We start from the raw sequence: 21,621 nt of genomic DNA on the forward strand, positions 1-21,621 counted from the left end.
CTCTGGTTCTCACCCCTTCTGCCAATAGGAATTGTTTCTTTCTATCTACTCTGTCCAGAGCCCTCATGATTTTGAACACCAGAAGCGTGGAAATTATGATGAAACTGTATAAAACACTGGTTCGACCTCAGCTGGAGTATTGCATCCAATTCTGGGCACCGCAATTTGGGAAGGATGTGAAGGCCTTAGAGGGTGCAGAAAAGATCTGCGAGAATGATTCCATGGATGAAGGACTTCAGTTACGTGGATAGACTGGAGAAGCTGGGGTTGTTCTCCTTAGAACAGAGAAGATTGAGAGAGGTGTTCAAAATCATGAGGGCTCTGGACAGAGTAGATAGAAAGAAACAATTCTTATTGGCAGAAGGGGTGAGAACCAGAGGACACAGATTTAAGGTGATTGGCAAAAGAACCAAAGGCAACATAAGTAAAAACCTTTTTACATGGCGAGTGGTTAGGATCTGGAACATACTGCCTGAAAGGGTGATGGAGGTGGACTCAATCTCTGCTTTCAAAATGGAGTTGGATAAGTACCTGAAAGAAAACATTTTGCAGGGCTACGGGGAAAGGGTGGGGGTGTGGGACTAGCTGAAGTGCTCTTGCAGAAAGCTGGCATGGGCTCGATGAGCCGAATGGCCTTCTTCCATGCTGTAACCATTCTATGATTCTATGAAAACTCTGGAATCATTGAAGAAACAACTGAAAGCTGCAATAGGGGTAGTGTAGGGTCTTTCTGTATCAATTAATTTAGATGGGTTGAATGGCCTCCGTCATCCATAACTATCTCTGATCATTTTTAACAGTGATCAGTGTACATTGATACAGTGCCCGAAGCATACAAAAACTCCAACTATTATTCTGGTGCCCATTGACTTGGTGCCATTCTGAACAGCAACTGGTACAATACTCCATTGCTCTACACTGCATAATATAAAAAATAAATATATTTCTGCTCACGATTCCCCACCATTCCCAATTTTACCCATGCTAGCATTGGATATTTATTGATCAAATGCCAGGTAGTTAGTAACAGGGAAAGAGATTAACTACCTTAGGGTGGACACCTCCCAGCCACCAATTACAAAGAAACATTGGCGCAAGTGGGGGAACAAATAATTCACTTCCCCTATCAGATGGCACAGTGGATCGAGCAGAATGGTCAAAAAAAGAAAAAGAACAAAACCTACTTTTTTCATTTACACTGAGGAGTTCTTTTGACACCACAATCAAAAGGTAAATCCTTGGCACAACAACTTTGCTATTTGGCTCTACAGAACCCCTATAGCTCAATTGGGATGAGTCCTACATGCAAACTGACTGTGTTGATTGTTGCTTGAGACACCAAATCAATTAGAGTTACCCTGTCATCAATGCATAACAGAGTGACTTCATAGAGAACTCCTACCCCACTTTTAATGAGGCGGGGGAAGAGATGTCAGTTTTATGGGATATTACCCAAAAAAACTTACGCCCTTTGTCATCACAATAATAAAACTCTGGAGCCCGAATCATAATGAATTTTGGTCATTATCTCTGCAAGATTACAAGGATTTGTTTCAATAGCTGTTTTTTAATTGCATTAACATAGCTTGCAATTCCATTTGCCAAATGACACAAAACTTATATATTTATTTGTTTTTTGAAATCACCTCAGCCAAATGCGAGAAGTCTACAATATATAGATGGGGCCTTCATATATTATCTCTGCTCTCTTCTGTTCGCAGCAACTCGGCTCTTGAAATTGGGATATTGGACATCTTTGGCTTTGAAGAATTCCAGAAGAATGCCTATGAACAGGTGGGGAGTCCTAATGAATTAAGTGAGAACAGTATGCACACAGCTTCCAGAGTTACGGCTGTTGAATGAGCTCTCAGCAGTGTGGCTGGTGGAAGACCTGCAGTTTTAGTACAATAGAAAATATGCTTTGAGCATGAATCATCACAGTAAAGAGAAAAAATAACAGCCAGCCATCTACTAGTAATTTGGACTAAGTGTGCATAGATAATATAAAGATAAAGTTCATTACTCTGTTTGGCTAAGGAGCTAATTACCATTTTCTGGTTGCAGTTGCTTTGTGAGAATTATATTAACGCAGTCTTCCTGGTTAGTGAATAGATCCTGAGGGTTTCATTTTACTTTTATTTAAAATGTTACATTGTGCTTCATGTAAAGGTAAAATCAACACAAACTGTTTTGCATTAAAGTACAAAGCAGAAGAACACCAGTGTGAGATTGAACAAAGGGTAGGGGAAGGTTGCAGAGGAAGAGTGGGGTAGGGCAAACCCATGGAGAGAATTGTAGACAAGGATTTTCAAATCAATACACTGAGGTACAGGGAGCCAGTGGAGACAAGGAAGGGTAAAAGGTGAACAGTATTTATGTCTTGAATAAAGAGTCAGACTAGATACTGCAAGCTCAAAGTAAGATGTGACCGTAGTCCTTTACTACAGATCTCAGAGTGCCTCTCCAGCCTGTGAGGCCTCCTTATATACAGGTGCTCCGAAGGGATTATGGGATCCCTTGGGATTCCAGGGGATAAGCCCTCTGGTGGTTAGACATGGTAATTACAGGTTTACATACATAACAACACTGCCCCCCCACCCCCCCGGAGTCAATAGTGTAATTATTTACAATATGAGTCAATCTGGGGCTTTCCTTTCCCTGGTTGATCGTCTCGGTGCAAATCCTGGTGAGTCGTTTGTTCGGCCTTCGCTGGGCTTCTGCGCAGCTGGCCTTGCTGGACTGTGGGAGTGATGGATTCTGCTTCGTGGTCAACCACTGGGTCGGTTGCCACTTGTGTGTATGTTGGAGGGGCGTCAAAGGTAGACTCTATTGTGGGCTGTTCTGGATATTCCGTAATTCTGAGTTTGGTTTGGTCCAAGTTTTTTCTGCAGGTGAGTCCATTGCGAGTTTGACCACAAACACCCTACTCCCCTCTTTGTCCAAAACAGTGCCAGCAATCCACTTGGGACCTTGTCCATAGTTCAACACAAATACAGGATCATTTACTTCAATTTCTCATGACACATTTGCATGATTATGATATGTATTCTGTTGAAGCCGCCTGCTCTCTAGCTGTTCGTGTAGATCAGGGTGGACTAATGAGAGCCTTGTCTTAAGTGCCCTTTTTATGAGCAGGAGGGACCCCGGTGAGCGAGTGGGGTCTTGTGCGGTAACTAAGCAGGACTCGGGATAAGCGAGTCTGCAGTGAGCCTTCAGTTACCCTTTTCAAGCTCTGCTTGATTGTTTGAACTGCTCGTTCTGCCTAATCGTTGGACGCTGGCTTAAATGGGGCAGACGTGACATGTTTGACTCCATTGCGGGTCAAGAACTCTTTGAACGCGGCATTGGTAAAGCACGGCCCATTGTCACTTACAAGGACATCAGTCAGGCCGTGCATGGCAAACGTGGTCTGTAGGCTTTCAATGATGGCAGCGGACGTGCTTGCCAACATTATGACACATTCAATCCACTTGGAGTACGCATCTACAACCACTAAAAACATTTTTCCCAAGAAAGGGTCTGCATAGTCGACATGAACCCTAGACCATGGTTTGGAGGGCCAAGACCATAAACTTAGTGACGCCTCCCTGGATGCATTGCTTAACTGTGAACATGTATTACATTTGTGCACACAGAACTCTAAGTCTGCATCGATACCGGGCTACCACATGTGGGATCTGGCTATCACTTTCATCATTACAATGCCTGGGTGGATACTGTGGAGATCACTAATGAAAGTGTCCCTGCCCTTTTTTGGCACAACCACCCGATTACCCCATAGGAGGCAGTCTGCCAGTATAGACATTTCATCTTTGTGCCGCTAATATGGCTTTATTTCTTCCTGCATCTCTAACGGGACACTAGACCAACTCCCATGGAGCGCACAGTTTTTTACTAAGGCGTCCTGGCTCGTCCAGGTTCTAATCTGTCGGGCGGTAACAGGTGATTGCTCTATGTTGAATGCTTCCATTACCATAACTAGATCTGCAGGCTGTGCCATCTCCACCCATGTGGTGGGCAATGGCAGCCTACTGAGAGCATCGGCACAGTTTTCTGTGCCTGGCCTGTGGCAGATGGCGTTGTTGTATGCGGACAACGTGAGCAACCATCTCTGGATGCGTGCCGATGCATTCGTATTTATCCCCTTATTTTTAGAAAAGAGGGATATAAGTGGCTTTTGATCGGTTTCCAATTCAAATTTGAGCCCGAACAGATATTGATGCATTTTCTTTACCCTGTAAACACATGCTAACGCTTCTTTTTCGATCATACTGTGGGCCCTCTCGGCCTTAGACAGACTTCTGGATGCATAAGCAACTGGTTTCAATTTCCAAAATTCATTAGCTTGTTACAATACACACCCGACCCCATATGATGACGCATCACATGCTAGTACCAAACATTTACATGGATCGTAGAACACATGCAATTTGTTTGAACATAACAGCTTCCTAGCTTTCTCAAAGGAATTTTCTTAGCTTTTACCCCATACGCAGTAAAGAGTGCAGGGGTTCTAACAATGTGCTAAGACCTGGGAAGAAGTTACCAAAGTAGTTCAGGAGTCCTAGAAAAGACCGCAGCTCCGTCAGGTTCTGTGGTCTTGATGCGTTTTTGATTGCCTCCGTCTTCGAATCGGTGGGCCTGATGCCGTCCACCGCAATTCTTCTCTCCAGGAACTCCACTTCAGTCGCCAGGAAAAACTTCGAGCGTTTTAGCCTGAGCCCCACATGATTAAGCTGACTAAGAACCTCCTCCAGGTTCGGCAGGTGCTCGACGATGTCCCGACCTGTAACCAAGATGTCGTCCTGAAAGACCACAGTGTGCAGGACCGACTTCAGCAAGCTTTCCATGTTCCTCTGGAATATCGCCGCGGCCGATCGAATCCCAAACGGGCATCTGTTGTAAACGAAAAGACCTTTGTGCTTGTTGATGCAGGTGAGGCCTTTCGAAGATTCCTCCAACTCCTGAGTCATGTAGGCCGAGGTCAAGTCCAGCTTCGTGAATGTTTTCCCTCCCAGCAAGGTTGCAAATAGGTCGTCTGCCTTTGGTAGCGGGTATTGATCCTGCAGTGAGAAACGATTGATAGTTACTTTGTAATCACCACAGATTCTGACTGTGCCGTCTCCCTTGAGGACTGGAACAATCGGACTGGCCCACTCATTGAATTCGATCGGCGAAATGATGCCCTCTCGTTGCAGCCTGTCCAGCTCGATCTCCACTCTCTGTCCCATCATGTAAGGTACCACTCTCGCCTTGTGATGGATGGGTCGCGCCCCTGGAATCAAATGGATCTGCACTTTTGTTCTTTGGAATTTCCCGTTGCCTGATTCGAACAGCGTGGGAACTTGCTTAAGACCTGGGCACATGAGGTGTCATCGACGAACGAAAGCGTCGGACGTCGTCCCAGTTCCAGCGTATCTTTCCAGGCCAGCTCCTGCCAAACAGCATGGGGCCATCGCCCAGTAGTACCCAGTGTGGTAAATCGTGCACCGTTCCATCGTAGGAGACCTTTACAGTAGCACTGCCAATTACAGGAATCGGTTCCTTTATGTACGTTCTAAGTTTGGTACAAATGGGAGTCAGGATTGGCCTTGAAGCCTTGTTGCACCACAACTTATCGAAAGTCCTTTTACTCATTATGGACTGGCTTGCGCCCGTATCCAGCTCCATGGACACCGGGAGTCCATTTAATGCAACCTTCAGCATTATCACGGGACACTTTGTGGTAAATGTGTGCACCCCATATACCTCTGCCTCCTCGGTCTGAGGCTCTGGTTTGTCATGATCCACCGTGGATCTGTCCTCCTCTGCAACATGGTGGTTTGCAGGATTAGCAGGGTTTGCAGCTCACCTGCACATAAGTTGGAGGTGTCCCGTTGTTCCACAGCCCTTGCAAACTTATCCCTTGAAGCGGCATGAATGGAATCGATGATCACCCCCGCAGCGCCAACAAGATGTTAATTGCCTTGTATTCACCACCCTTGATGGCAGACTCTGAGTCATCTGCGGACGTGCAGCTACAGGCGTGTAAGTCCTACATGTGCATTTCGATTCGAAATAACGTTACTTTGTTCACAGTACTTGCAGCAGGACTAGTGTGCTGGGAAATTTGTTTGGTATTGTCACTGGTGGAGATAAACACCTGGGCTATCGCTATGACTTTACTCAAGGTTGGGGTCTCTACAGTCAAAATATTGCGAAGTATTACTTCATGGCCAAGTTCAAAGAAGTCCCTGAATATATGCTCCAAGTGTTCTACAAATTCGCAATGTCCTGCAAGGCGCCTTAGCTTGGCGACGTAGCTCGCCACTTTCTGGCCTTCAGACCTCTTGTACGTGTCGAACCGATTCCTCGCCATCAGAACGCGTTCCTTCAGGTTTAGATGCTCCCGGACCAGTGTGCACAACTCATCGTATGACTTGTCTGTGGGTTTTGCTGGAGCGAGCAGGTTTTTCATGAGGCCATACGTTGGTGCCCCGCAAACGATGAGGAAGATTGTCCTTCTCCTTCCAGCTTGTTGGCCACGAAGTATTGGTCAAGTCGCTCCACGAAGATTTCCCAATCATCTCCCTCTGAAAATTTCTCAAGGATGCCCACAGTTCTCTGCATTGTTGCGTTGGGATTCGTCATCTGTATCTCGTCGCCAGTTGTTATGTCTTGAATAGACACTGAAAGCTCAAAGTAAGTGTGACCATAGTCCTTTATTACAGATCTCAGAGTGCCTCTCCAGCCTGTGAGGCTTCCTTATATACAGGTGCTCCCAAGGGATTGTGGGATGCCTTGGGACTCCAGGGGATAAGCCCTCTGGTGGTTAGACATGGGAATTACAGGTTTACAGACATAGCAGTATTAGTATAGGATTAAATGCAGGCCGTGAGGTGCAGGATGATTTGGAGTTCGTGTAGGACGAAGCTGGGGAAGTTATGGAGGAGGATATTGGAAAAGTTGAGCTTGGAGGTGATAGGCATGGTTTCAGCACTGATGGGTGTGATTAGGGATGGAGGCATATGATGATACAGTGGTAGGAATAGGCAGTCTTGATGATGGAGTGGATGTGGGATTTGAAACTCAGGTTGAAACAAGACATGAGGTTATACATTTTCATGGTTCAATTTAACTGAACAGTCAGAAAGGAGAAAAGAACTGTGGGCTTAAACATAGAGTTTCAGGTGCGAGTTGAATAGGATAGTTTCAGTATTGCCAGAATTGAGCTGCACAACATTCTGGCCCCGACATGACTAAATGTTGGACATGAAGTCAGACAATACAACAATGGCTGAGGGGCTAAGAGTTATGACGAACAGGTAGAGCTAGGTGTCATCAGCAAATATATGGAAGTTGACCCCATGATTTTAGAAAATGGCTCCTGGGCTGGCAGCTCCCTAGGCTCCTTTGCTGTGCAACTCTATTCTTGGCCATCTGTTGCTGTCCTTTGCCCTTTCTCCCCCAGTCTCCTCTCTTCCATTGTTTAAGTTCCCCTGGCTCTAATATTGGGTGCATACTAGCTTTAACTACAAGTTCAAGCTGTAAGTTTAAAGTTACCTTGGCCACTGTCCATCCATTGACCATTTCTTCTCTTTATTTTCATCAGTGAGCACTGAATCTTTGCTCAAATTTGGCTTCTAAATTCTTGGACTTCTCTGCTGTCAAAACAACACGACTATACTGGATTGCATTGTGAGGCTCACCTGCTGTCATTCAGATCTTTTATTCAGTTACTTACATTTTAAAGTAACTTTGTCGAGCATATAACCCATCCCCTGCCATTGCTGTTTCCTGATGAGCTTATTATAGTCCTACTGATGCTATTTTCAGCTTTATTTTGCTAATGTGGTTCCTCACCAGAAATTCACTCTCCTGGGCAGAAGTCCATTTTTCTGCCGCTTCTGGATCTTATAATGACCTCCAAATTTGTCACTATTGTTCTGCACTGTGATCAATTCTGCTCACTTTCTGGCTCTTCATTACCACGAAAATACATCCAGTAGTACGTCCTCCAATACTCTACCCATCAAATAGCTTCTTGACTCACTTGCCCCCCACTCCTGTCTCCAAACCTCGGCTTTAGTCCATCGTTGCTCCAAGCTGACTCCACCCTATCTACGTCAACTTTATCCCACCATGGGATCTCTGACTTTAACCTTGGACTCTCTCCTATTGTCTCCTCTCTATTCTCCATTTATTACAGTCATATCTATGAACCAAACTTCTTGCTTTGTCCTCCTCTGAATAAGACTTTTCCCAAAGTCACTTAAAACGGCCTTCAAACTATCCATTGTCTAGCCTTTGGCCCTCCATATTAAATATGACATTTCTGCAGCTCAGTCACACCCTCCCCACTAAAACCATTGCTTTCTCACCCTGGTCACTCCCCCTGGCATGGCCCTCATCTCTGCTCCCTGAATCCAAGGGTTATCAATGTTTGTGACCAGAATGTTTGTGGCAGATAACTGGTTGAACCATTCATCGCCAGATCAGGCACTTTCCTACTTTCCGCTGCCCAAACTGCCCTCTATTCCAGAATGCCTGAAATGCGAAGAGAAACCCCGACTTATCTTGTCCACGACACACTTTTTCTGCCTCCTCCACTCTCACCACCAACAAGTGCGAGGAGCTCATGGACTTCTTTGTCACTCAGCTTGTGACCATCTGTTCAGCTGCCCTCTCTTCAGCCGCCCATTTAAAACAGAGATGGGGAGGAATTTCTTCTCTCAGAGAGTCGTGAATTTTTGGAATTCTCTATTCTAGAGAGCTGTGGAGGCTGAGTCATTCAATATATTTAATGTGGAGGTAGACATATTTTTGAACGATAAGGGAGTCAAGGGTTATGAGGAGCAGACAGGGAAGTGGAGTTGAGACCAAGATCAGATCAGCCATGATCTTATTGAATGGTGGAGAAGGCTTGAGGGTCAATGGCCTACTCCTGCTCCTATTTCTTATGTTCTTATGTTCTTCCCCGAACCCATGAGGCCAAACTTCCTCTCAGGTTCCCCCCTGCTCTAGCCCTGAACGCGCATCTTTCTTTAGTTTCTCTTCTACCTCCTGTCATACCCTCTCCAAGCTTGTCCATGACACCTGGTACACTCATAATAAATGGTGAGTCTAAGTACTGTGTGTAATGAGCAAGTGTGACCTTAGCTCCTTTATTAAGGTTCCAGAGTGCAGGCCTGCTTATATACTGTGCTCCCAAGGGATGCTGGGATCCCTTGGGACTCCAACAAGGGCCCTCTGGTGGTCAGGTGTAATTCAAGTTACAAAGGGTTAAATACATAACATCACTCCCCCGTGAAGTCAACAGTATACTTATTTACAAGGTGAGACGATCTGGGGCTTTGCGCTCCCTTGTCAATTGTCTCAGTACAAATGCTGGGGTGGGTGGATTGGTCAGTTATTCACTGGGCTGCTGGGCAGCCGGCCTTGCAGGGCTGCTGGGGATGATGAGTTCAGTTTCATGGTCAACTATGATGTCAGTTGCCACTTGTGTGAGTGTTGGAAGGTCAAAGTTGGTAGTGTCCTCTTCGGATTGTTCGTAACTGTTGGTGAACTACAATTTGATTTGGTCCAAATGTTTTCTGTGCATTTGTCCATTGGTCAGCTTGACCTGAAACACCCGACTCCCCTCCATGCCAGCGAGCCATTTGGGACAATGTCCATAATTGAGCACAAACACAGGATCATTGATCTCAATATTGCGTGACAAATTTGCGTGGTCATGATACACACTTGTTGATGCTGCTCGCCCTCCACCTGATCATGGGGTTCAGGGTGGACAAGAGAGAGCCTTGTTTTAAGTGCCCTTTTCATGAGCAGCTCAGCTGGGGGAACTCCGGTGAGTGAGTGGGGTCTGGTGCGATAGCTGAGCAGCACTCGGGACAACCGGGTCTGCAGGAAGCCTTCCGACACACGTTTCAAGCTTTGCTTGATGGTCTGAACTGACCATTCTGCCTGGCCGTTGGATGCGGGCTTGAACGGGGCAGATGTGACATGTTTGATCCTGTTGCGGGTCATGAATTCCTTGAATTCAACACTGGCGAAGCATGGCCCATTGTCGCTGACAAGGACATCAGGCAAGCCGTACATGACAAACATGGCTCGTAGGCTTTCAGTGATGGCCGTGGATGTGCTTACACACATAATTGTAAATTCAATCCATTTTGAGTAAACGCCCATGACAACCAAAAACATTTTGCCTAGGAATGGGCCTGCATAGTCTACATGGATCCTCGACCATGGTTTGGATGGCCACAACCACAAACTTAGCGATGCCTCTCTGGGTGCCTTGCTCAACTGAGAGCAAATGTTGCACTGGCGCACGCATGACTCTAAATCTGAGTCGATGCCAGGCCACCATACATGAGATCTGGCTATGGTTTTCATCATTACGATGCCTGGGTGGGTGTTGTGCAGTTTGCAAATAAATGTGTCTCTGCCTTTCTTGGGCAAGTCCACACGATTGCCCCACAAAAGACAGTCCACCTGCAGGGACAACTCGTCTTTGCGTCTGTGGAACGGCTTAATCGCTTCCTGCATCTCCACTGGGACACTGGATCAGCTCCCATGGAGGACACAGTTTTTTTACCAAGGACAGTAAAGAATCCTGGCTGGTCCAGGTCCTGATCTGACGGGCCGTAATGGAAGACTTCTCGTTCTCAAATGCCTCCATTACCATGAGCAAGTCCGCTGGCTGTGCCATTTCCACCCCGGTGGTGGGCAGTGGTAGCTGACTGAGAGCACCTGCGCAGTTCTCTGTGCCCGGTCTGTGGCAGATTACATAGTTGTATGCCGACAGCGTGAGCGCCCATCTTTGGATGTGGGCAGAGGCATTGGTATTAATCACTTTGCTCTCAGAGAACAGCGATATAAGCAGCTAGCGGTCAGTTTCAAGCTCGAACTTGAGGCCAAATAAGCACTGGTGCATTTTTTTACCCTGTAAACGCACGCCAGAGCCTCTTTTTCAACCATGCTGTAGGCCCTTTCGGCCTTGGACAAACTCCTGGATGCATACACAACCGGTTGCAAAATCCCCGATTCGTTAGTCTGTTGTAACACACACCCGACCCCGTATGACGTCGCATCGCAAGCTAACACTAATCATTTACATGGATTATACAGGACAAGCAGTTTGTTAGAGAACAATAAATTTCTGGCTTTCTTAAAGGCAGCCTCTTGTGAATTCCCCCATACCCAGTCATCTCCCTTGCGCAGTAGCGCATCTAGGGGCTCTAGCAGGGTGCTTAACCCAGATAGGAAATGACCAAAATAGTTAAGGAGTTCCAGGAACAACCACAGCTCCGTCACGTTCTGTGGTCGCGGCGCATTCTTGATGGCCTCCGCCTTGGCGTCGGTGGGTCTGATGCCGTCTGCTGCAATTCTCCTTCCTAAGAATCCGATGTCCTGTGCCAGGAAAACACATTTTGCGCGTTTTAACCTGAGCCCCATGCGATCCAACCGACTAAGAACCTCCTCCAGATTCTTCAAGTGCTCCATGGTGTCCCGACCTGTAACCAATATGTCATCCTGGAAGACCACTGTGTAAAGAACCGACTTTAGCAGGCTCTCCATGCTCTGCAGGAAGATCGCCACGACCGACCGAATCCTGAACGGGCACCGCTTGTAGATAAACAGACCTTTGTGCGTGTTGATGCAGGTCAGGCCTTTCGAAGTGTCCTCCAGCTCCTGCGTCATGTAGGCTGAGGTCATGTCCAGCTTAGTGAGCGTCTTCCCTCCAGCCAGGGTTGCAAATAGGTCATCTGCCTTGGGTAGCGGGTACTGGTCCTGCAGCGAAAAATGGCTAATCGTTACATTATAGGCCCACAAATTCTAACCGTACCGTGCTCTTTGAGTACCGGGACAATCGGACTGGCCCAGTCGTTGAATTCCACCGGCGTGGTGATGCCTTCACATTGCAGCCTGTCCAGTTCAATTTCCCCTTTCTCACGCATCATGTATGGTACCGCCCAAGCCTTGTGGTGGATGGGTCGCGTACCGGGAATCAAATGGATCTGCACTTTCGTCCCTGAGAAGCTTCCAATGCCTGGCTCAAATAGCGATGAGAACTTACTTAGATCCTGGGTACATGAGGCGTCGTCGACGGACGAAAGCGCTCGGATGTCATCCCAGTTCCAGCGGATTTTCCCCAGCCAGCTTCTGCCAAACAACATGGGGCCATCCTCTGGCACAATCCACAGCGGACTTCCATCATAGAAGACTTTGACTTCTGCACTGCCAATTACAGGGATTAGTTCCTTGGTGTAAGTCCTTAGTTTAGTGTGAATGGGGCTGAAGTTGGGCCTGTGTGCCTTCTTTCCCCACAGCCTGTCGAAGGCCTTTATACTCATTATGGACTGACTTGCCCCCGTGTCCAGCTCCATAGATACTGGAATGCCGTTCAGTTCAACTTTCAACATTATTGGTGGGCATTTCCTCATGAACATTCTGCCATGTACATTTCTACTCAAAACCGACGTTACTTTACGCACAGTACTGGCCGAAACATCTTTGTTCTGTGAAATCTGCTTGGTGTTGTCGCTGGTGGACATAAATGCCTGGGCTATCGTTATGGCTTTACTCAGATTCGGAGTTTCTACAGTCAACAGCTTGCGAAGGATTGTCTCATGTCCGATGCTCAGTACAAAAAAGTCTTTAAGCATTTGTCCTGCGAGGCGCCTTAGTTCGGCGACGTAGCTCGCCACTTCCTGGCCTCAGATCGTTGACACGTGTAGAACCGATATCTCGCCATCAAAACACTTTCCTTAGGATTTAGGTGCTCCCGGACCAGCATACATAGGATTTCTCTGTTAGTTTAGCCGGGGCCAGGAGATTCTTCATGAGGCCATAGGTTGTTGCCCCACAGACAGTTAGCAGGATCACCCTTCGTTTGGTGGCGTTCTCGTCCCCTTCCAGCTCATTGGCCACAAAGTATTGGTCGAGTCTCTCCACGAAGGCATCCCAATCATCCCCTTCTGAGAACTTCTCCAGGATGCCGACTGTTCTTTGCATTTTCGCGCAGTTGTTCGTTACCTCGTTGCCATAATAAATGGTGATTCTGAGTACTGTGTGTAATGAACAAGTGTTACCTTAGCTCCTTTATTAAGGTTCCAGAGTGCAGGTACCTCATGGGTGACCTGCTTATATACTGTGCTCCCAAGGGATGCTGGGATCCCTTGGGACTCCCAACAGGTGGGCCCTCTGGTGGTCAGGTGTAAGTTACAAGGGTTAAATATATAAAAACACCCACCTCCTTCTCCCTCAACTCTATTCTAACCAAACTGTTGACCACCTAACTTCCCTTCCTGGGCCCCATGTTAGCTAATATTATTAATTGTTCCCTCGCCTCAGGTATTGTGCCCCGCCTTCATCATCACCCTCCTCAAAACCTTGTTACCTCCCAAATGCATGTCCATATATTACGCAACTCCATGTTTGATCCCCTTCAATCAGGTTTCCGCCCTGCCGCAGTACTGAAATGGCTCTTATCAAAGTCAAAAATTGCATTCTATGTAACTGTGACCATGGTAAGCTATCCCTTCACATCCTTCTCTGCAGATTTGTCTACAGCCTTTGGCACGATTGACCACCCCATGCTCCTCCAATGTCACTCCTCCATCGCCAGCTGGGTGGGGCTGCACTTGCTTAGTTCCATTTCTAATCAATCCAGTCATAGCCAGAGAATTACCTTCAATGGCTTCTCTTCCTGCTCCCATACCATTAGCACTGAAGCAGCAGAGGCAGCTGAACAGATGGTTTCAATCTTATCTTTCCTTGGCCCCCTCCTAATTCTCATCTATAGCGACATCATCTGAAAACACAACATCAGTTTCCAAATAGAAACATAGAAAATAGGTGCAGGAGTAGGCCATTTGGCCCTTCGAGCCTGCATCACCATTCAATAAGATTGAATCATTCCCTCAGTATCCCTTTCCTGCTCTCTCTCTATACCCCTGATCCCTTTAGCCGTCAGGGCCATATCTAACTCTCTCTTGAATATATCAAATGAACTGGCATCAACAACTCTCTGCGATAGAGAATTCCAGAGGTTAACAACTCTCTGAGTGAAGAAGTTTCTCCTCATCTCGATCCTAAACGGCTTACCCCTTATCCTTAGACTGTGACCTCTGGTTCTGGACTTCCCCAACATCGGGAACATTCTTCCTGCATCTAACCTGTCCAGTCCCGTCAGAATTGTATATGTTTCTAGGAGATCCCCTCTCATTCTTCTAAACTTCAGTGAATACATGCCCAGCCGATCCAGTCTCTCCTCATATATCAGTCCCGCCATCCTAGGAATCAGTCTGGTGAACCTTCGCTGCACTCCCTCAATAGCAAGAATGTCCTTCCTCAGATTAGGAGACCAAAACTGAACACAATATTCCAGGTGAGGCCTCACCAAGGCTCTGTCCAACTGCATTACTTTGATGACAACCAGCCCTACCTCTCCACCAGCTCTCTCGACCACACCAATGCCTATGAGTTGTCAGACTGCTTGTCAAACAACTAGTCCTGGATGAGCAGAAATTTCCTCCAAACAAATATTGAGAAGACCAAAGCCATTGTTTTCGGTACCCGCCACAAACTCCGTTCCCTAGCCACCTACTTCATCCCTCTCCCTGGTCACTAAGGCTGAACCAGACTGTTTGCAACCTTGGCGTCCTATTTGACCCTGAGATAAGCTTTGGACCACATATCCACTCCATCATCAAGACTTCCTACTTCCACCTCCGTAACAACGCTCATCTCTCACCCTGGCAAAGTCCATCTGCTGCTGAAACCCTCATCCATGCATTTGTTATCTCTAGACTTAATTATTCCAATGCTCTCCTGTTCGGTCTCCCATCTTCCACCTTCCATAAATTTGAACTCATCCAAAACTCCGCTGCCCATATCCTAATTCCAACAAGTTCCATTCAACGTCACCCCTGTGCTCACTGACTTACATTGATTCCCGGTCCAGCAACACCTCAATTTTTACATTCTCATCATTGTTTTCAAGTCCCATCATGGCCTTGCCCCTCCCTATTTCTGTAATCTCCTACAGCCCGACAACCCGCCGAGATCTCTGCGCTCGTCCAATTCTGGCCTCTTGCACATCCCCAATTGTGATCGCTCACCATTGGCACTCATGCTTTCAGTTGCCTCGGCCCTAAGCTCTGGAATTCCCTTTCTAAGCCTCTCTACCTCCCATTCCTTCTTTAAGATGCTCCTTATAACCTACCACTTTGTTCAGACTTTGGTCACCTGCCCTAATATCTCCTTACTTAGCTCTATGTTAAATTTTGTCTGGTAACCCTCCTGATCTCCTGTGAAGAGTCTTAGAATGTTTTATTATGTTAAAGGCACTATATGAATGCAAGTTGTTGCTGTTGTTTGTTGTTTTGGTATGTTGTTTTCAAAGGTTATCATAGAACTGGGGAACAGCAGAAAGCCAGAAATGGCATCCTAAGGTTTCATCCCATGGAGAAACCATTGCAGAAAACGTGCTGGCTCCACTGAGACAGATAGGATTGTAACGGTGGTGGTGGGGCATGGAGGAGAGGCTGTGGAAGAGCAGTATTGAAGGCTTCAGAGACCTCAGAGGGGATGAGGAGGAACAACATGCTGCTATAAATTGGTGGCATTAACCAGGGCAGTCTTACTGCTGTGGATAGTTTAGCACCCATAGTTAGACAGGGAGAGATGGACACAGATTGATTGGCTCTTACGTGATTTGAGGACCTTCGATAGTAAGGTAGATTAGTGATGACCTGGTAATTGGAGTAGACAGATTGGTTGAGTATGGGCTTTTTAAGTATAAAATGATAAGCATTTTGTTGGGAGAGTTGGGAGAGAACAATTTCTGAGGAAAGGCAGCAGGTTTTGAAGTCAGTAAGCAATGAGTTGAAGAAAGATGGTTGAATGCCCAGCATCTGGGTCAGGTGGTGAAGGGGATGAGGCCACAAATGACTGGAGGGGACATTAGGAAGAAACTACAAACTATTGTGCTGGGAAGAGGAAGAGGAGAGGAAGAACATTGAGGCAGCTCAATTTTAGAAGCAAAGAAAGCCACGAGTTGCTCACCTTTGGTTACAGAGGTGAGATGAAGAAGGAAGGTTGATGGAGGTGGTTGATGATGAGGAAGATGATTTTAAGGTAGTCCTTGTCCTCTTGGGTTTATGGGAAAATTTGACCATATATATGACAAGGGGACATAGCTGGATCTTTCAGGTATAACTGGAATGCTTGATGTTTCGGCTCACTTTCTCTGACTGCACCAGCCTACCAGCCCTAACGAGGAGGATGGTGTTTAGTCCTGGGTCAATAACAAGGCTTCATTCACGTTACACTGGCTGGTGCACTCAAAGCACAATAAGGGTGATTCTACGATCCAGTGAGGAGTGGCACTCGCAGAAAGCGCGTCACAGAAACACTGTTCCCCACTGGCAGCCACCACCCGCCGCCCCCGGCCATCACAATCAGACCCTTGTTTTGGAGGATTGACCAGTAAAGAAACATATACATCAGTTCTAGAAGATTCAGCGTGTCCTGTCATTAAATTACCAATTGGTGCTGGATTTTCATTTAAGCTGGTGTGAATTTGGTACCAAATAGTTTCCATAGCAACAGTGTGTCTGGTCAAAGCCATAAAATTGGCGACTCCAATTCTTGACCTGATTATCGTTCAAACTTTCCTTAGCTCAACGAGTTCCATAGGTTTTCACTTGTGTTATAAGGAGTGGCACATAAAATAAGATGCTAGCTCTTATTAGAGGAAAATAATATTTAGGTTATTTGCCTGGGAATTTAATTGGAAAATACCCATATACTTTGAAATTCAACGTTTCAGAAATTACAATCTTTTTCTACACTAACGTATTGAATAATTCATATGTGATCTGTAATCTGTGATGAAATAGTTCTGCAAAAGTTCATTTTGCAGTCGTATAAATATTTTTTTTGTTTAAGATGTTGTTGTGTTTTTTCTCCAAAAATATTAATAATTATTTTTTGACAGTGGTGCTATCTATTCCCCAATTTACTCAGCATATGATATGGGTTTTGGTTAAAGTTTTGCACTTCTTGTTATTCCAAGTATTGACTTCTGTCAACTTTGATTGATAGACAGCAGAATCAATATCGGTATTTAGCAAATCTTGGGTCGGTAACATTAAATTATTAATGACCGCATACACTTTGGTAAAGATTTTTAGACGTCAGTAAAACTGATAAATTGTTCACAGCAAAAAACAATTCACAACATTGTGTAATTAGCTCAATTAGCTAACCTTGTTTAAGCTGTACCTTGTGATAACGCAACATGGAGCTCCATTGACAGCACTCATCTCCTAGATTGTCCCACACCTCTAACTTAAGAGGGAGGCATAATTATTGAAGAAATCACGCCAACACACAACCAAATTTGTGATATCCACTCCCGGCAGGCAAGGGCTCCTTACCAGGAGCACAAAGTATGTAGATTTTCCCAGGATGTATAAAAAATGGAAAAGAAAAAAATAGAAAAGTGTAGAGTAATATTTAATATTTGGAAATAATGATCAATTAATTACCAGCAACCATTTGTCACTATTATTATAAGCACCAATGTGCACCACAAAAAAAATTTAAATGAGTGTTTCTGTTCCTCAGCTTTGTATCAACATGACTAATGAGAAGATCCATCAGTATATACACGAGACGCTCTTTCAACAGCAGCAAGTGGAATATGTGCAAGCAGGTGTCACCATGGAAACTGCCAACTCTCCTGGCAACCACAATGCTGTTCTAGACTTCTTTTTTCAGGTACACTTTGAATACTTGTATTGAAATGGTGAAATTACCATTTGCAGATAATCCTCACAAATGCTAATTAGGTTTAGTTAATTAATAAACAATGTTTACTCACTGTACAGGTATCTGTTCTGTGGCAAATCTGTCTTTGGTAAACATTTTAACCATGAACCATTTACTATTGAATCATAAAAAAGATATATCTTTTTTTAAGATTTCCTGAATTTAATTGTCTGAAAATGTCACAAATGGAAGTGAAACCAACTTCATTTTGTAAATTGGAAAGTGTTAATAAAATAGGAAATATGACATGATTAATATGATTCCTAAAAACACATAATATTAATGCTATCTACGATCACCAAGAAGGACTTAAAGCTTCAGGCATGTATTAAATAAGGATTGCAGGCTTGAGTTTTCTGTTCTAGATTCAGACCCAGTCTTCTCTTTATACAAATATGCCTGAAACTTTAAGGAAAACATAATGGAAAATAATGGAAAATAATGGTGCATTTGCGATATCAGTTGGCTCCATGGCCATCAGAGAAATGGTCACTGCATTGGCAGATAAAGAAAAAACCTGAATTTATATTGCATCTTTCACATTCTCAGGATGTCTGAAAGTGCTTCACAGTCAATTAATTACTTTTGAAATCACTGTTGTAATGTAGGCAAATGTGGCAACTAATTTGTGCACAGCAACATCCCACAAACAGAAATGTGATAAATGATCAGTTAATCTGTTTTAATGAAGTCGATTGAGGAATAAATATTAGCTATCACATTGGGAGAAATCCCCTCTTCTTCATCAATTAGAGCCATGGGATATTTTACGTCAACCTGAGAGGGCAGACCGGATCGCGTGCAAAAGATGTCCCCCTCCCCGACAGTGCAGCACTCCCTCAGTACTGCACCAAAATGTCAGCCTAGATTATGTTCTCAAGTCCAAGAATAGGACATTAACCCATTACCTTCTGACCCACATGGAGAAAATGCTACCACTGAGCGGAGCTGAAGTGTTTACTTTCTTCATTGCTCAATCATTGGGGAAAATGGACTGAATGCTTCAACCTTCAAAAAAATTGTTCTAAGAATTATAGACTACTATTGGTTTTTAGCTCCACTGAGGTGCACCAACTCTTTTTGGTCATTGCTGCCATGGTGTTCGACATGGGACAATAATCAGTGACTGGCACACAGACATTCTTTTCCAAACTTGGCATTCAATTCCAATGACTAAAGTTGGGTTGAAGTTCAAAATTTTCCAAATCATCCAATTGGCATTGAGTATTTCATCAGAACTGTTTCACAAACTGCTGTAAGAATAACAAACTAATGCAGCACTGTCTATTGGTGGGAGTTGTTCATGATAGGGTTCTCAATAAAAATTATGTTTTTGAATTGTTAGTTATCTAATAGTTGATTTAATTCCATTTGGAAATAAAAAGCGGGTACAGGTTGATCTCCCTTATCCAGAATTCCCTGTCCGGCTCCACCCCTCCCCTGCCGACACCTTCAGGGCCCGCTGACTCACCGACACCTTCGGGGCCCGACAGCTCGCCAACACCTCAGGGCCCGCCGACACCACACTGACTTACTGACTGACTGTCTGACTGACAGTCGTTCCAGCAATCAGTACACACACACAGTGAAAACATGTGACCACCCCTTATCCGGAAATATCCCTCATTCGGAACAGGCCAGGATTCCGGATAAGGGTGGTTCAACCAATATCACTTAAAGTTACCATGAAGCTGTCGGTTTGTTGTTAAAACCTAACCAGTTCACTAACATCCTTTAGCAAAGGAATACTGCAGTCCTACACCAACATGGTTGACTCTTAACTTCCCTCTGAAGTTGACGAGGAAGTCACTTAATTGTATCAAATTACTACAGAATTGTGTCAGAACCTTCCCCCAGCAGTTCAAGAAAAAGGCCCACTACCATCTTTTCAGGGTAACTAAGGATAGACCATAAACACTGGCCTAGCCAGTGATACTCACATCCTGAGATTTATTTTGAATTGACTTGATACTATCCATGTAAAGAACATCACAACACCCAAATTTGAATTTGAGGAAATGCAGCAACAAATTGTAGAATATATACTTTGTATCTGTTGTGTCCTTAGATGCTCTAGTAATGACTCCACGAGGCAATGTGTTGTACTTGAACTGTAGTGACCTTAGTCCTTTATTTGTTAACTCCAGATTGAGGATCACACCTGGTGGCCTGCCTTTTAGTCTAGGCCAGGCACACCTGTAAAGGTAACCTATAAGTCTCCCACTGCTGTGCCCTCTGGTGGCACACCTTGTGATAATACCAACAGTAGCCATGTTGGATACATGACATCATTCTCCCCTGAGCCCTTAGTGCAAATTGCCTCTGCATTAACTGTGCTCTGGGTTTAGCTCTATGCAGGCTCTATCTGGTAGAACCTTGGCAGGTCGTTTCAACCTTGGGTGAGTGGTTGGTGCAGTAGAGTGCTGGTGGTTGCTGTTTGTGTGTGTCCCTGACCACTCCATTCTCCCCGCCCCCCCACGTTGATTATGGCGGAGGCTCATTGCATTCATACACATTCAAATTCAGGAAAACAGGTTTGCATTACATTTGTGGTTCCGTTGTGAGGCAAGTACGTGAGACTGGTGAGATGCCTTATCGATGTAGTGACCGGTGCGTGAGGACAAACTACTTCCAGGGCTGCTGGGTTGTGTCCCTGCAGTCTGGTGACAGCTCAGTGCCCGGTTGGCTCGAGTTGCCTGCTCTTGGGGCTGTTGCCGTAGTCCCTAGTGTCGGGCCGGTTCACAGATGCCTGTGACCTCCCTGTCCTTTCTTTGCGCCCTGGATCGCTGCTGCTTCCTGAGGAGCTGTCACCTAGCAGTGCACAGGGGCTGCTGACTCGCTGGCCTGGGCGTTGTTTGGTTTGGGATCCTGGCTGATCCCTGTCCCCTTTGGGGGAACTGTGGCGGGTGACCCTTCATTTACGGGTATGGCCTTGATGGCGATGGGGTCTGGGGGCTGCGCCTTCGCACAGTCTGCTCCTTCAGGCTCGTGGCTGTTGGTGCCATCGGGTGCCTGAGAGGTGAAGCCGATCAAGGGCATCGTGGTATCGATACTGGTGTCATTGCCTTGCTGAGGTCACTTGCTCTGCAGCTCGTGTGTGTTGGCTGCTTGTGGCCTCACTCCATGGTGCGTGACTCTGGTCCCCGGGACGCAGGCTACAGCATTGGGTAGCTCGCTGGACCTGTGTGCTTCCAATGGGTGTCTGCGTGCAGTTGAAATCCTGCATCGCACAACTTTTCATTATTTATGATGGACACATTGTGGGTCCGATCACGACCGCGCGACTTTTCCTCGCTGGTAGCATGTGCACAATTCAGATCATCAATTACACATTTTGCATAATCGCGCAACTTTTCCTCGCTGGTTGCAAGTACGCAATTCAGATTGTCAGTTACACATTTTACAGGATCAATTACATATTTTGTCTCTGACTTACAATTACTATTACATTGCTTAATTATGTGAAACTGTCCCTTTAATTGTAGTGGGTCGCAGGACTCCTTTAAGAGAGTCTTGCTTTCTTTACCCCAATCTGTTTCTCCATTTGGTGCCACGTGTTGCTCCATCAGTGCTGCACCTCATGGTCTGGCCGCGGCTATCTTTTTCTTCAGCGCCTCACCTCGTGGTTTGGGCGCCATCTTTCCTCCATCCACGATGTCGACTGCGGTGATCCTCTTCTCCCCGGGTTCTGCCTCCGAAGCTGGGAAGTCACCTCTGGGTCCGATTTTCTTCCTCCGGAGTCCTGCCACTGGAGCCTGGAAGGTGCGTTCGGGTCGTCTCAGCTGTATCATCTCCATG

The 21,621-nt window shown here is 45.7% G+C and overlaps 1 protein-coding gene across 1 annotated transcript in view; it reads left to right on the top strand.

Moving 5' to 3' along the window:
• myo16 (myosin XVI) overlaps positions 1-21,621 on the top strand; it is a 1,091,439-nt gene that overhangs the window by 618,957 nt on the left and 450,861 nt on the right. Inside the window, exons 20-21 of the mRNA XM_070891428.1 lie at positions 1,722-1,794; positions 17,620-17,772. Coding sequence (XP_070747529.1) covers positions 1,722-1,794; positions 17,620-17,772 — 226 coding nt within the window. The remainder of the gene's footprint in view (positions 1-1,721; positions 1,795-17,619; positions 17,773-21,621) is intronic.

Source organism: Pristiophorus japonicus, chromosome 10 (assembly GCF_044704955.1).
Source record: "Pristiophorus japonicus isolate sPriJap1 chromosome 10, sPriJap1.hap1, whole genome shotgun sequence".
NCBI lineage: Eukaryota > Metazoa > Chordata > Chondrichthyes > Pristiophoridae > Pristiophorus > Pristiophorus japonicus.